This window comes from Fringilla coelebs (assembly GCF_963513975.1).
Source record: "Fringilla coelebs genome assembly, chromosome: 1".
Taxonomy (NCBI): Eukaryota; Metazoa; Chordata; class Aves; order Passeriformes; family Fringillidae; genus Fringilla; species Fringilla coelebs.
In genome coordinates this window covers 105,171,258-105,186,579 of record NC_140028.1, presented here as the reverse complement: position 1 = coordinate 105,186,579, position 15,322 = coordinate 105,171,258, and the positions used below count along the sequence as shown (strand labels likewise).

General features: G+C 39.0%; 1 protein-coding gene across 2 annotated transcripts in view; it reads right to left on the bottom strand.

Annotated features, from left to right (window-relative positions):
• STAC (SH3 and cysteine rich domain) overlaps positions 1 to 15,322 on the bottom strand; it is a gene marked incomplete at both ends in the record, with an annotated part of 68,641 nt that overhangs the window by 43,908 nt on the left and 9,411 nt on the right. For both annotated transcript variants that reach the window (XM_084206054.1, XM_084206055.1), the window contains one exon: positions 1,029 to 1,305. In XM_084206054.1, coding sequence (XP_084062180.1) covers positions 1,029 to 1,305 — 277 coding nt within the window. The remainder of the gene's footprint in view (positions 1 to 1,028; positions 1,306 to 15,322) is intronic.

Below are 15,322 nucleotides of genomic sequence, written 5' to 3'. Positions count from 1 at the left end.
TGTGCACAACACTAGCCATGAGGATGTGAATTTCCAGGACCAGATTTCTGAATAGCAGCTCCTGCAGCTTCCCACTGTGGTGGCCATGCACGTTCTACACCTCCAGGCACTCGCACCTCTCTCTCAACCTCTCCTTGCACAGCACCCTGGATGATCTGCATGAAGGCTGGCTTTTTAGGTCTTCACACTGCACTGAAAATTACCTTACAAGCAGGGCTCATCAGGGAGGTTTTTTGTGCACACTAGAGACAATAACAAAATTATCTCCTGTCAGTCAGTCAGTCAGTCAGTCAGTCCATCAGTCAATCCCTGGCCGGAACTTACATACTCATGGACAGCTTCAGAGAGCAGATAGGCCTGTCTTTCAAAGGTATAAAGGTAGTATGAGGTTTTGTACATAGGAGGGATCAGGTAGAAGAATCCCAAGAAAGTCCACAGTGTAAATTCAGCTGATATATTTGGTTTTTGACCTGGTCTCCCAAAATATTCATCCTAGGCAGCCAACACCCACACCCACACAAGCAGACAAGAGCCTACCACCCGGAAGATGCTACTTCTTGTCCCTTAAGTGACACGTGGGACAGCTGGGGGAGGTAGATATGGTCACCAAGTGAAAGGGATTTGGGAGTGATGGAGGGTGTGAAGGCAGACACGAGGAGGAAGAAAGTTAAAATTACTGCTGTGGGAAAGATTGAGGATAGTGAACACATTTGAAATATGGATTTCTGCTGCTTCTAGTGCAGCATACAACTTGTGCTTGGTGCTCAGTATAACCTGGATGACAGAAGAGTTTGATTCCAGCTGAATTCCTTACCTGTAATTTGTGATAACAGTATGTGTCTACAAGGCAAGACATCTGTCAGTAAATGTAGAACTTGTGTTAGCCTGTGGCAGATATGACATAAATCCAGAACCTCTCTACATGAATATTCTCAAGAAGACTTCTGGACTCACAGAAATTAGAGAAAGGTTATCCTGTAAATTCTAGCATGGACGCACAATGAGATTTTAAATAAAATGTCTCTTACCAACAATCATATGGTTGCAGACATCACAGAAGGTTGGTTTTTTGAAGATGTGCTCCTGGAAGATGTGAGTCTTGCTGTTTTCTGGCAGCTGTTGGGCTCTGGTGGGTGAAGATGCCTGGCTGTCTGAGTTGGGGAGCTGCCCAGTGCTTGTGCTCACCTCAGGCATTAAGTCTACTTGCAGTTTCACATCACTATTAGTCCTCTGGAAGAAATTATCTGCACTTTTACTCCGCAAGCTTTTAGTCTTGAAGGAGAGGGATCGCTTCAGTTTCTGCAGCTGCAACGAATAAACCAATTATAATTACTATTTTTTCTACTCTGAAAGCAATGCAAGGCTCCTGGTTTTGGGGTGTGATGTTGCCAAGCGAACTGGGAGCTACTGTTAGACCTTAAACCACCTAAGCAATAAAACTGACTTTAAAATTTAACCAGCAATTTCTGAGCAAAGAAAAGAGATCCAAATCAGAAAATAACCTACCCTACATATGTTTTCTGATGGACAATAAACTTGATAATCCTAATGAACGCTTCTTTTGGTCTTTATTTGCAGGTACGACAGCAAAGAAGTATTGCTGAAAGTTGTAGGCATGGGAGCAGACACCCTTTGTATTCAAGCATGAGGGAACTTAGAGCATTATTCATCCTCTAAGAGTACTTAATCAGTTTGTAAAACCATTACAGGAATAGCTGTTAAATGGTGGTACATGACAAGTGAATTCAGTGAATATATTTGATATACTTAAAGTTCTTGAATTTGGCAGAAACAAAGATTATATGCATATTTTATTATATATATTTTAGATTATATGCATTTGATTAGCTTTGACTAAGAAATTCTACTTTTATTTTTTTAAGGACAGAAGTCTTAACAGCAGGAAGAATGTAATTAGCTGGCCAGCTGATAGTTAATGTACTAATTAATACTAGTGAACACACATTCACATATGTTTTTGTATGTTGTATTGTATTGATTGTCAGACTATCAAACACCACAATAAGGCATTACTAAATTGGAGTTGTTAACTCAAATTCTTTATCTGTAAATGCTCTTGTGCCATATCAGCCATCCTCTAATTTTTCATTCTCTTCCCCGGTTTTGTATAAGGCTGAGAGGGGTTCTGGATGAGTCACTGACATGATTAGGAAATTAGCCACACAAATTTGTGGGTTTGTCAGCTCCAACATCCCACAAGGAGAGGCCAGGTAAGAGGAAAGCCAGCTCTGAGTCTGCTTTGTGTTTGCCCTCTGTGAAGTGCAATAATTCTGTATCACCTTTCACTCAGCATTATTCAAACCACTGCAAAATAATTTCAATCACCGCTGCTATTCTTTGGGTGACTGTGATGCAACAACTGAAATTTTCCATGCTGCTCAGGCTGTCTGTGGTAACCAGCAGGAATGGTTTATATTAAAAACTGTTTATGTTAGAAGCAATGATTATTTGGAATCATAATTCATGCTAATATAAAGGGAGGGAGTTTACATGCTTTCCCAAAAAAAGCATAGAACTGGTACGTCACACTGACTTAGTGGCCTCAGAGTACTTGCTCTCCCTAGATTCTGTTTCTTATCCATCCATTTTCTTTATGATGTGGCTGACAGCACACTGTTGGAGAGGAGAGTCAAGACACTCTGGGGGAAAGTCTCTCTTCCACCTTCAGAAGCAAGTAGCTTGTTCCTGGAGAGGGAGACACCAGCTCTCTACCCAGTCTTTCCCAATAAAACCCCAGAGTCAAATAAATGGACAAGGAGCTGCTGTTGGCTCCAGTTAACAGTGTTTGGGTTTGCTACATGGAAGCAAACTGTGTTCTACTTCCTGTGCTGTTCCTTCACTATGGCTTTGGGAGTAGGGAGGCATCAGAACCTGGGGCCCATCTCACATGCACCTGTCTCCAACCACAACTCAGTCTGGGTTCAGAGGAGGAGCTCTGGATCCAAAGGAAGGAAATATCTATTTGCAAGAAACTCTCAGTCTGTAGGGGAATGTGAAAATAAGAGCAATTAAGTAATTAAATGCCAACTATGAGTTAAGTGCAGTTTATGGTTTCTGATGCTTTTTCAGCTGAAGCTCAAGCCACGGGCTGACTGGGCCTAAAACTCACTGTAAACTGCACCATGAGAATGTGAGATCTTCCCTCTTCTTGGATGTTAAAGTTACTGGCTCTTGAAGTCACTGAGGTTAGTCAGTTCTGAGATTACTTCATCTCCCCAGTGACAGCCAGGAACTCAACAATAATTCACCTCCTCGCTCCTGAAACATTTCTCACTGAAGGCAGACCTAATTAGTGTAGCAAAACACAGAGAATTACAACACCACAAGGTGACTGAAATGGCATCCGTTATTGATTTGCCATCCATTTCTACAGCCACATGGAGCTAATTAAATTTCAAAATGCTCTTCCTGCCAGAGAAGGAAACCTAAGCTGTGCAATACAGTATTTGTGTTATCATGAAACAACAGTCCTGCTAGTTTGGATAATGCATGCAGTACATTTTAAGAACCTTTGCATTTACTATCCTTATCCCATTCTCCTGTGCACAGCCATTTACCAGTTGAAGGAACTACCAGCAGCTTTTCCTTCCCCAAGCAGAAAAGTCAAGTTTTCCAAAAAAGAATAGTCCAGCATTCAGGCTGTGCCTGCCCAAACTTATGGATAAACACTAAAGGGTATGAAACTGTGTATTCTGTGCATTCTCTCCCAGAATCTTCAGAGGACACATACCCAAGAGTTGAGCAAGTTACCTTAACATATTTGGGAGGCACCTCTGCAGCTCTGCAAGCTGATAGCCCTTTCTGAAACTCACTGAGAACCATCCTGGGTTCATGTGGTTAAATAATTCCCAGACAAGATGGGCATCCCTTTCATTAGCCAAAATACAGATTTCATGCCCATTTGCACTCAGACTGGAAGACACCTGCATGTGTGGCTTCTGTTGCATACCTAAAACACCAGTGGAAGTCTGGGACTACATTCCAAATAGGTTATATGTGTGGAGAAGTGACTTGGAGAAAATGAAGAATACTGGCAAAATTTAGCCTTTTGCACAGCTAATTACACACTTCTACTGTTAAGAATACCTCTCAGATCAGCAGGTTTTATGACCTTCATGCGTAGGAGAGAATATACAGGGCCACAGAAGATTGGCATCAGGTTTTAAGATCAGATCCAACTTTCCTTTCTCATATTAGACTCATGAGAGAATTCGAAATAGGGCAATGGTATGTGATTGTTTACTTAGGAAAAGTTGGCCCAAGCAAGGGCAAGGGCTGATTGTTATACATATTATATAAACTATAAAACCATAAAAGCTTAAGTAATTATTATACTGCACTTGAGTAAGCATCACTTCCCTTACTTAAATATCACCATCTCCTCATTTTGAAATTTGCTCAGGATTATCTCCATTCTTTTATTGCTAGATTTCAAATGTAATTAAATACAGGTATGTAATATATGTCTGATTTTGGTCTGCTGTAAAGTGAGTTAAAGCACTTGTGATGCCACAGCTGGTATAATATTCCCCTGAGGTGGGAATCAAATCTTTCAATAGAGAGGAACATATGCAAATTTTAATATTTACACTTTATTTCTGCAGAGCAAATGAGTCCAAAGTTAAACCTTATGAAGAAACATTACAAAACTTTGTGAAAAAACCCTGCAGCTGGGTTTGTTCTACACTCAGTACTTCAACTCTTCAGTAAAAAATCATGTATTGAGACTGAAACAACCCCTAAACTAAGCACAAGAAGGTTTTAAGAAACAGATTTGAAATGAATCTCCTAAGACTTTCACATTTTCTTCATTGTGAGCAAGGCTGCAATTTAGCTTTCATTTAAATAAAAATAACATTCCCAAAAGCACAGGAGGTTTTCTAGACTCGTGGTAGCATCACGAGACTTCACAGTGTTGACACTTCAGAAATATGAGTCCTTGATATTAAAGCCAGGATGTTCCTGTGGTTTGAAATTAGAGTAAGGGAAAAAAATCTTTGTTTTTAGTTAAAAGCTTTTTAGCAGTCACACAGATTCACAGTGACTGCACATACTACCCCACAGGCAAGGTAGAGATAAGTGCAATAGCTCAACCTCAGAGCTTGATTAACCTTTTTTTTCCCTGTATCTTCCAGCACAATCTCAATTTTCCTCCAAGTCAGTGACTGTTCAAGCTTTAAGGGATCAGGAAGCTCTGTTATCAGCACTCCTCCATTCCTAATTCCCCTATACTACAACTCTTTAGCTGCTGTAAGCAGAAAACAGAAGGCAGTAAAAGAACAGTTATTCAAATTCATTGCTAGTGTAAGCTACGTGCCACTGCTTTTGCTGTGAACGGGAATTGCCCCTGCCCTCACCAGGACTTTATTTGATGTAATTGTTGGAAGCACCCAACGTTTTTCTACAATTTTCATTTAAAAAGTTCCCACGAAAATCGGAAAGATGTGATTTGAGCTGTTTCACAGTCCCTAGCTTTGCAATTACAAAGATATGCATCCACCCCACAGAGTACTTTATTCAGGCTCCTGAGTGCTCCCTGATATCTAGGAACAATTTTCCCCTTGATTCTCCAGCTTGCCCACATTAGCAGTCAGCTCAGTAGGAGAGGATGGGAAGGATGAAGCGGGGGCTGCTGAGCACCCAGCATGCACACATTTCCTTACAGGCTTGGTCCTCCCCTCTTGGTCACTGCTAGCCATCCCTGCCAGCAGCAGAGGCGCCTGTGCAGTGTGGGGCCTATGGGGAAATTGCTTGTACATTTCCACTCTTAACTATTTCCCAGGAGAAATGAATAAATGAGTCCCACTTATCAGCCCAAATTCACTGACTCAAGCCCTTATTTTTCAGATATCAGCTGTTTGTTATATTGCTACTGGACTAGCAATAAATAAAAAAAATATTGCTTGCTGTTCTCTATCCCTTTCTTTACACTGGTGTAACAGTATCATTAGATCCACTACAAGTAATTCAGGGTATTAACAGAGCTGGAACGAGCCATCAAGCCAGTTTGAATCCTGCAAGCCTTATAAAATGTAGCTATTTTGTTTAGTATGCAGACTAAAAATGCTCTGTCAACAGATTTCACTCTGCTGTGAGATAAACATCCACCTTCTGTAAGGAACCATTTTTTCTTCCTTGCAGCTTAGACCAAATTTCCAAATTATTTGACTCTCACATTGTTATAAAAGAAGGACTTCAGCACACATGGCTCAGATGATGTTGCGTAGATTTGCTAGAGAGAATGTCAGGTACAGGGGCTATTACCAAAAGGGACTCAGACCAAAAGTGTTTCAAATAAGGGAGAGAACAAAGCCTTGATGAATGGCATCTCCTCTACGGAGTACAGTCCATTTTCTGGGTCAAGGAACATTCAATTTGCATTAGCAACTCTCAGAACATACTTCAGTTGTTTACTTGCATTGTTGAAGGACTGGATGTTACCAGGGTGTAAGCTACCCTGGCGGCACTTCTGGGCTCCAGCTAGCTGTGCTGATCTAGAGCCAACAGGGAACCAGCTCAAACAGGAGTGCTTACTTTTTGTGAGCATGAAGGCTAATAATTTTCTTCTTAAAACTGAGAGATACAAAAGCAAGTGATTTTTGAGGACAGACAAGAGCAGGTTTTTTACAGATTTTGAGTTGAAAATGCTCTGCCTTGACATTTTAATGAGCAGAAATAAGATTATAACATGCCTAAAGGCGGTATGCAATTTCATAAACAATATGTGTGTTTGCCTGCTGATGAGAGGAGTACCATGTCTTATAACATTAACAAGATAAAAGGATATTTCTAATACTTAGGGAGTTGTATTGTTTATTGGCAAAGGACCAATCATAAAACTTGTAAGCAAAGCCGATTTCTTTTCCACCATCTTCTTTCTAAATAATAAATAGTCAAAATACTCTGCTAGTACAATTAGCTAAACTGACTTCAGTTGTAGATGATTTATACAGTCTGAGAATCTGGCCCTATCATGCAGATGTGTTTGCTCTAGCCAGCTCTCTTGGAAGCTGTATCCTTTTAATCCACTACAGACTAAGAGGGAGTGTTCATTATTGCAGAATCTGCTACGTATTATATTTGTGCATTTTCCTGAACAGACTGCATAGCTATATGAACAAACATGTTCGTTATTGTTGTAAAAAGTAAATAATTCAAACTTTCTGCTTGAATATGGTATTGAAATAGTCAAAGAGGAGCCATTTTTCATAATACCTAGCAATATTATTATTAGTGATTCATTGTGTACCTTCAGCTGCTCTGTTTGGTTCTCGCAGCTCTGTTCATCGTCCTCAGATTCTCCTCCCTGTCTAATATTATTTTTTAAATCTGCTCACAGATTCTCAGACCTATTCAGAATATAAACCTTTCCAGGCAGGGCTCTTTCTGTGATGCTTTTTCACACGCAGCGTCCAAAACCACAATGAAATGCTCTGATTGACATGACAGAGCGTAGCAGCAAAAATCCTTGAAAGAGCCTCAGGGTTTGAAAGCATGAAATCTGAAGGGATGCCCAGGTGTCACCATCCTCACAAATCTATGTGTGAATCCCATGTCCTCAGCCCTCTCCTGATGTACTACCTCCTTGCCAGCTGGGCATTTGCATCTCCAGTTAGCAGACCTCTGAGTTATCAAGAGGTCAGCCTGCACATGTAGCCAAACAGGCAGTTTGCTTAGCAGAGTTGTTCATTCTCCACAACTCTGGTTTGGTTTAAACCAAGCTAAAAATTCACCTGGTCCTCAACAATTGCTCCTGCACTTGGTTTGAACTTATCCTACATTTTAATGTGTGTGGTCTTCTAACTCTTCAAGGAACCAGGACTGGCAAATATGTGAGGTAAATGTGAGATAAAGTACATGAAGTTTTAAGGCCTGAAAATATGAAAAGTCTCCTATGTGATCTGCATTCTTTTATAGATCAAAATTCAGCTTCACCTATGACAATAATAAAGTAATAATATGACAATAATGACAATAATAAAGACAAGAATAAAGTAATACAGTCCAGTGAGTGATAGATTTGAGGAAACACAATTTACTAAGTGTATCAATTGACATCAAATCTCAGGGAAATCCTTTTCTCTCTCTATTATGTTCAGAACTGTCTAAGTAGTCCTGAGGCATAAAAAGGGTAGACACTCTATTAGATTGTCTGTGACTTACCCTGAGCTCACATTACCTTCCCTGCTAAATTATATTTTCATTGTAACTTCAACAAACTCACAATCATTTTAAAAATTTAAAATAGGTTACAAAAAGGAGGAAACATATGCAAAAAAAAAAAAACTTGCATGAATGAAAATGAAGAAAAATGCAAGACTTTTTTAAATCAAAAACTGAGTAAAATCCACACCCAAACTCTCAAATTTTATATCTAACATAATTTTTGCTTTTGCGTGTTTGAACAGCTCTATTTTGATGTATTCCTTTGATTTCTTTTAACCAAGCTGTATTGGAAAGCGTAATCTAGAAAGAAAGGAGTGCATATTACATTATCTTAATAATGTTTAGTGTCTATCAGTATTTCTTCAAACTTCCTAACAGGTTTAAGTCAAGTTTATTTTTTTGTGGGGAAAATGCTTGTAATAACCCTCAACCATGGTTTGCATTCAGTCTGCTTTTATCAGAGAATCTTTCTCAAATTTGCAGTATTTCAAGATAACAAATCACAGTATCTTTCAGAGAATCTGTACTGTAGTTTTCCAAAGTTTGTAATCCAATTGACAAAAATTAGATTAACAGTCCCAAAAAAAGATCTACTGAACTCACTGATCATCAGTTCTCCCTCCTTTGTCAGCATGTGCATAAAACAAAACAGTTTGCAAATCAAACTAAAGAACACTTCAGTCATTATCAAATATCAGGGCTGCAAAATATTTTGTCTCTTTGATCTTCCCTGCTGCCTCACCTAACAAAAGACAGGCTGCTTCTCTCAGGAGCAAAGACTACAAATCCTGTAGCTATATCCAGGATTCTGTTCTTCCTGATGGTAAATAACTGTTTCCACATGGGGGGCACCAGCTGCAGGACATCCTTTATAATTCAGGTTATGAAAGGTGTCTGGTGCAGACCTTTATGTAGCTCCCTTTCATAGTCTGACAATAGAACTGTCTCAAATTTTTCCTCCTGAAACCAAAATAAAAGCTCATGAAGAAAGCAAGAGATGGTTAGGAATAGCCCTTCCATGAAAAAAAAAAAAAAATCAGCCTGTACTTTCAATTTCAAGAAAGGTAGGTGTTTACAACACCTGGTTTTGTACTTTGGGGTCCATCTCAGGCTCCTGGTTGCTAAGCAGCCAGTCATCTCCATACTTTGTCTCTATCAGGATGTTGTTATTTCTTGCCTCTGGATGTAGACAGCATTTGGACTGTTACCTCTGAGGTCCCTTCTGGGAATCCCATATTTTGCATCTCTTTTTGGATAGCTCTTTTCCATTTCAGCTTCTAAAAGGAACATTTAGAAGCCTTTGGTAACTCCTGATTCAGTAATTTATTAATCTTCTCTGTGGTGGATGTGGCACAATGAAATTTGGAGATTAAAAGGCTGGGTTTCAGAGTAATGTAAATCCAGGCAGCCCTGCTGAGGGGAAAGGAAAAACTACCTGCTGAGAGTCTTCCAGATTGATAATAATAGGACCTGAGTTTTGTTTCTTTTCCTTCTCATGAATAATCTGGAGCAAATGTGATTGTGAATGTAAGATTAATCATCCTTGACTGTATCTCATGTCTGTACCTCTATGAAATGTGAATTTCCCCTGCTGATCTTCTGCCTCAGTATGACACCCTTGGACCTCAAAAAAAAAAGCCCAAAACACAACAGTGTTCTGCTAAAAAATGCTGGGCTACCTACAGCAATAGTTTTCACTAATATGTTTTATCGATTTTCTTTTCTTTTTTTTTCTTTTATTTTTGTGAACAGAGCTGTTTTATAATAATTTAAATAGGAATTTATCTCTTGAAGCAAATATGGAAGTACATCTTGCAGAGAGGCTGATACTAACTGAGGGCAAATTAACATGAACACCACAACCCACATACTGAATTATCACATTTGTGTCATCTTAAAACAAAAAAGAAGTCCGAGACCTGTTGGGAGTTGTTATAGTTAATACTCAGTCAGTGTTTCCCCTCTTACTTTTGGGGCTCAAAACTTACACTGTTAAAATTGCTTTGCAATGAAAACATGTAAGTGCACAGCTCTACAACAGAATAATTGTCACTGGGCCAAATCCTAAAGCTCTTCGCTTACTGCTAACTCCCACTGACTTCATTGAGCATGTATCCTGAATAAAGGCTCAGGGTTTGGATGGGTTATTGGAGGTTTTATTGTTTGTATGTTTTGAAATAAAACTTTTTTTAGTGTTTTATACTTTAAACTAAAGGATTTCTGCAGGCAGCATGAAAGAACACCTGGCCACATTTGACATTTTGTTACCTGGCTGACTTTCAATTCACACCTCTTCTTCTTAAACTACTCTTTTCTAAAGTGTGCTGCTCCATAATCAATTTTAGGTAGATCCAGGTGACATTATGCTTCTGCTTCTACTGTCCTTCCTGGACAATTGTATCAATTCATACTTTGTGTGAATATATTCTGTCCAATTCTTGCCTAGCTACTCTGCTTTAACTTTGAGATGATATTATTTTGTTTTTCAAAGAAAGAGCTAGCACACAAGAAATGCAAGAATTTGGGTGCTGTATAGCCCATTGGCTTAAAAGAAGCCCACAGGCCACTATTTTGTCATACATGATCCCACAGGTTTCTTCACTCCTTTCTTTACTGCCTGTTCACCAACAGGGATTCAGATCCAAATTTTACAACTGGTTTTCATGCTTCCATTTCAAACACACCTCCGTGAGAGATGGCACAGGAACTCATACCTTACAGAATATTATCAGTGTTTGTTGGTTCCCTTCCAATTTTTCTTTTTCATGGTTCCCTTCCTCTTCTTGTGCATAGTTTGCAGTCTGGTAGCAAATTTGCAGACTGCTATCTTCCTTTTGCCCCTCCTGAAGACTAACAATGCCTCATCATGGGAACACTGCTTCTTGCCAGCCAGGGCATTTGGCCACCCTGGCAGTGCTGGTTCAGACACCACAAATCTGACAGGATCCATAAGGTCCTGGTGTACATTGCTGCCCTGAAACCACTCTGGCATAAAGTCCTGGACCTGGGGGCAGAGCTGATAGCACACAAGGATCAAAGCTAGTTAATCCTCTGGGCTTCTCCACGCTTTACCTGGGCACCCACAGGGTTTCCTTCATCTTGTATTTTCAGTTCTTAAGTCCTACAGCAGCTACTATATAAATAACAAATGCTGTGTCAACTAAAATTTTTTTCTACCTTGATAACATTTTCCTTGTCATTTTTTCCGCATCCAGTTATCTTACTGTCCACGATGACAAAAATATGTTTATTTTCAGATCCAGTCCAGATCAGATCTGGTACATTTTCCATTAAAGCTCCTCTCAAAGTGCAACTTACAGTATGCATTTATTCCTTTAAAAAATCTACTCTAGTAGCTCTCTAATTTTCAAAAAGCATTTTCAAAAAGCATTTCCAAAATTTTTTTGGGAATATTATGCTTGTAGTACCAGTTTCCAATGAATCTGTTACTGCTACAGAAAGTTTCCATCTACCTCTGTCTTTTGTCCTTTTGTTACGACTTTTTAGTCATGCCAAGCAAAAACTGCATTGAATGTCCAACATAAAGAATAAGCCAATTCTCCACATGGAAAATCTGTTTAATTGGGGATGATATTGCCATGCAGATGACACACAGTTACTTGGAGCTTCATGGCAACATTTGAAGGCCTAAACACTGCTTCAAGAAGTTGACAATGTAAACACGTATATTTGGAGATGTTAATTAGCAGGAGTTGTTAAGTATGAGATTTATGATCCATCTTTGACTCCTTTTGCCTCAGGCTAATCCATTTCTTTTATATTTTTTCCTAAACCTCCAAGCTGCTGAACATATCTTCAGCCAGCTACTGTTTCAAGATCAACCCTGCAAAACAAAACCATTTTATTTTTATCTTCACCAGCTGCACAATTTTCCTTCTCAAATTACCTCTATCAAAATTTCAAGATTATAATGACTGAACTGTAAAAATGCGGTTTCATACTGAGATAGCTGGTTTTGTGTAAAAAGATGGTTACATACAGGATACCATATGTAGAAAAGTAGAGAATATAAGACTGTAACTCTTCCTGAAGTACTAAATTTTTTTCTGACTATTAAGACTTTTTTAAAGTTCCTCAAAACTCTCTAAATTTAAACTGTTGCTAATGAAAACCTGCACACAAACATCTAATAATTGTAATAACGTTTTTGAAAAAAAAGCTTGTAATTCTGTCACGATGTTGTGTTCACCTAACAAACGAAACTTCATAATTTTAGCGTTGCAAGAGAAAACATTGTTGTCATTGACATAAGTTATCACTTGTTTAATTTAATAAGAGTTACTGCTTTGATGGGAAATTCAGGGATCTTGACCCAGTAAAACTGTGATGCCTTGTCTGACAAAAATAATATTTGTCACTTCAAGAGGAACAGCATATTGCATGGGGCTGCATGAGGGATTTCAGACAGGCAGGAAAGCAGGGACATAGAAGGAAGAAGAAAGGAAAGTCAAGTTAATAGAAAGAGTTTTAAAGAATGTGAAATGAATCCAATGAAAGTGGGGAGTTTTTCCATGAAAAGATCCCCTTTGTATCATCTATTCTACTGTTAGAGTAGGTGCAATTCTCGAATTCTTGATATTAGCTGAGTAACACTGACTTATAAGGCATGTGAAAAATTACAGCAGAAATACAGTTACTGTCTACTGCTGAACTAAAGAGCAAGTGCAGTGCTAAATTCTGAGATTTATATCAATTTTCTCCCATCAGTTGCTTTTTTTTATATGCAGCAGAGGCCATGTGTGGGACTGTACTGGAGAGATATTACCTCATGGAAAGGAGATTTTTTTTTCCTAGAATTCAGCAGGTAGTAGTGAAGATAAAATGACATTACGTCTATTGCTACTTTGGGAATATTGTATTTATTACAGTGTGTTCCCTACAATGCCAGAAAAAAAAAATAGGCTATCTTTCTCATCTTGTTTAAAAAAGAACTGATGATTTTTTGACTGGACTGAGTGGCTACTTCTTATGGCCAGCATCTAGTCATAGTTGTATTCTCCTCTGAAGAAAATCACTCTGTTCAGAGTTTTTCATTTAAGGTTTGACTGTCATTTTTTTGGACCTTTATGAAATGTTTTTAATTTTTCTACATTCTAGCAGGATTCAGGCAGATCTATTACAGCTGTTGGCATTCATGTTAGCTTTGATAATCTCTAAGGAAGATGTCCAGAGCATTTTTATTGGATGCCAGGCAGGTACTGCTAAAAAAGCCAGTGCTGTTGAAGGGCAGAATTGCAGCCTGTAGCAGTTTGTGGGAACTTAAGCTTCTGGAGAAGGCAGGAGCTCAAAAGACCTTCAGCAGCAGTGCACCTGAACTGTTTGAGTAGCACGGTCCTCAGTTACCTACCCCAAAAGGAGGGGATAAGATGGGGAAACCAGGAAGGGTCTTTATTTCTTCTCCATAAGGAATGCTCTGTATTACCTCATTGTTCAGGTTTTAAATGTGTGTATAGTTTCCTGCATAGACATGTAAAGACATGATGAGGTTACATCAAGGGATAAATAGGTATCCACACACAAGGAACAGGCCATGTAAAACTGGAACATATGAGGAAGTTAAATGCAACTGAAGGCATTCCTCTGTGAATAATGCAAGTACAGCTTGAGTATAGGTGAAAGGGAAAGTACCAACTGTGGGGTTTGCTTTTTTCCCAAGTGTACTTACAGCAGGAGCGTCAGCATCCACACAGTGTTTATGAAAGGCCCTTTTCCCTAACAGAAGGACCACCGTCCCTTTTCTTAACAGAAATATCTAAACTTGGCTAAGCCTGGAAACATGGACGTTTTTCCTGTAAAGACTCATTGTATCAGAGAGCCTGGTCATGGTTTAAAGCATTAGTGTGAGAATAGGAACAGAGAAGGAAGAAAGAATTATTGAAAGGCAGAGTGTGAGTGGGTGAGGTAGCACAAAAGTGAACTGTTTCCCTGGATCTTTAATGGTCAGGAGGATGAAATCCATTTGTCATTACAACCAGCTCCAGGAGGTATATCTAACTGCTGTGAACCTGCCAAAGACTCCTGCGAGCCCATACTTCATGAAACTGGTACATGATTCATCTCGTGGTTACAGCTTGACAACAGCACTTCACGTTCTGAAGCCTGGACAGGCTCACACTTTTCTCTCTTTTCCTCATAGGTGCATAACTTTCCATTATAGGACTGTCTGCAAACAGCAGTTTCACTTAGCAAAAATTTTCAAAGTTCAAATGATTTTGTTCCACGTTGGCATAAAATAACCCCAAACAAGTGCAGCTTTTCAGAATGCCTTTGAGAGACCTGTGGGCAGGAGAGGGGAATGTCAGACAGACCAGCTATGCAGGGGAACAGACAGTCTTCCTAGGCAAGGTTCAAGACCTCACTCTGACAGAATCTCAATGGTGCTCACCTTACTTAAATTTCAGCTTTTAACTCAGCTGTAGCTGCCTACTCTGGTCAATGGAAAAAAGATTTCTGCTCAGAGAGGCTAATTTGGATCGCACAAAGCGGGCTCTTCCTCTAAGTCACCTTTGATAAAACGGTTTTGGTCTGTGTTCCATTTATAACAGAGGAGGACTGAACTACTAACTTAGCTGCCTATAGTAGGTCTCTAATTACAGGTGAGGTTGTACAATGTAACCTGGGATGAAGTTTTTTTCCCCCTCCTCTTTTGTCTGGAAATTTCACTTGCAATCAGGGAAAGCACCTTAGCAAAAGTTTACGCAATTAAGAAACTGAACAAATCCTCAGGACCAGATGTTTTGACATTGAAAAATAAGCAGTAAATGCTTTTTTTTTTTTTTTAAAGCACTCCAGAAGCATGCATTTCACTGAAATGCTCGTTATCAGAAATATCTTGCAAATCATTACAAGTCACCTTATGTTTATGTGTAAATTATTCCTTAATTAGATAATTTAAATTAAAAGATGTTGTGTGAAAACAAGTGAGAAATTATCTAATCCACTTATAAATAATATAAATAAGTACACTAAGAGATACAACAAAAATTGTTTGTGCCAGGTCCTTGAGTTGACTAATACTAGCTGATAAGAGTACGTGCATTTTAAAAATGCATTTGGGCCTGAAACCTCTGAAACAACTGGATTCTCAATTTAACTGCACAGCAGCCAGGGACAA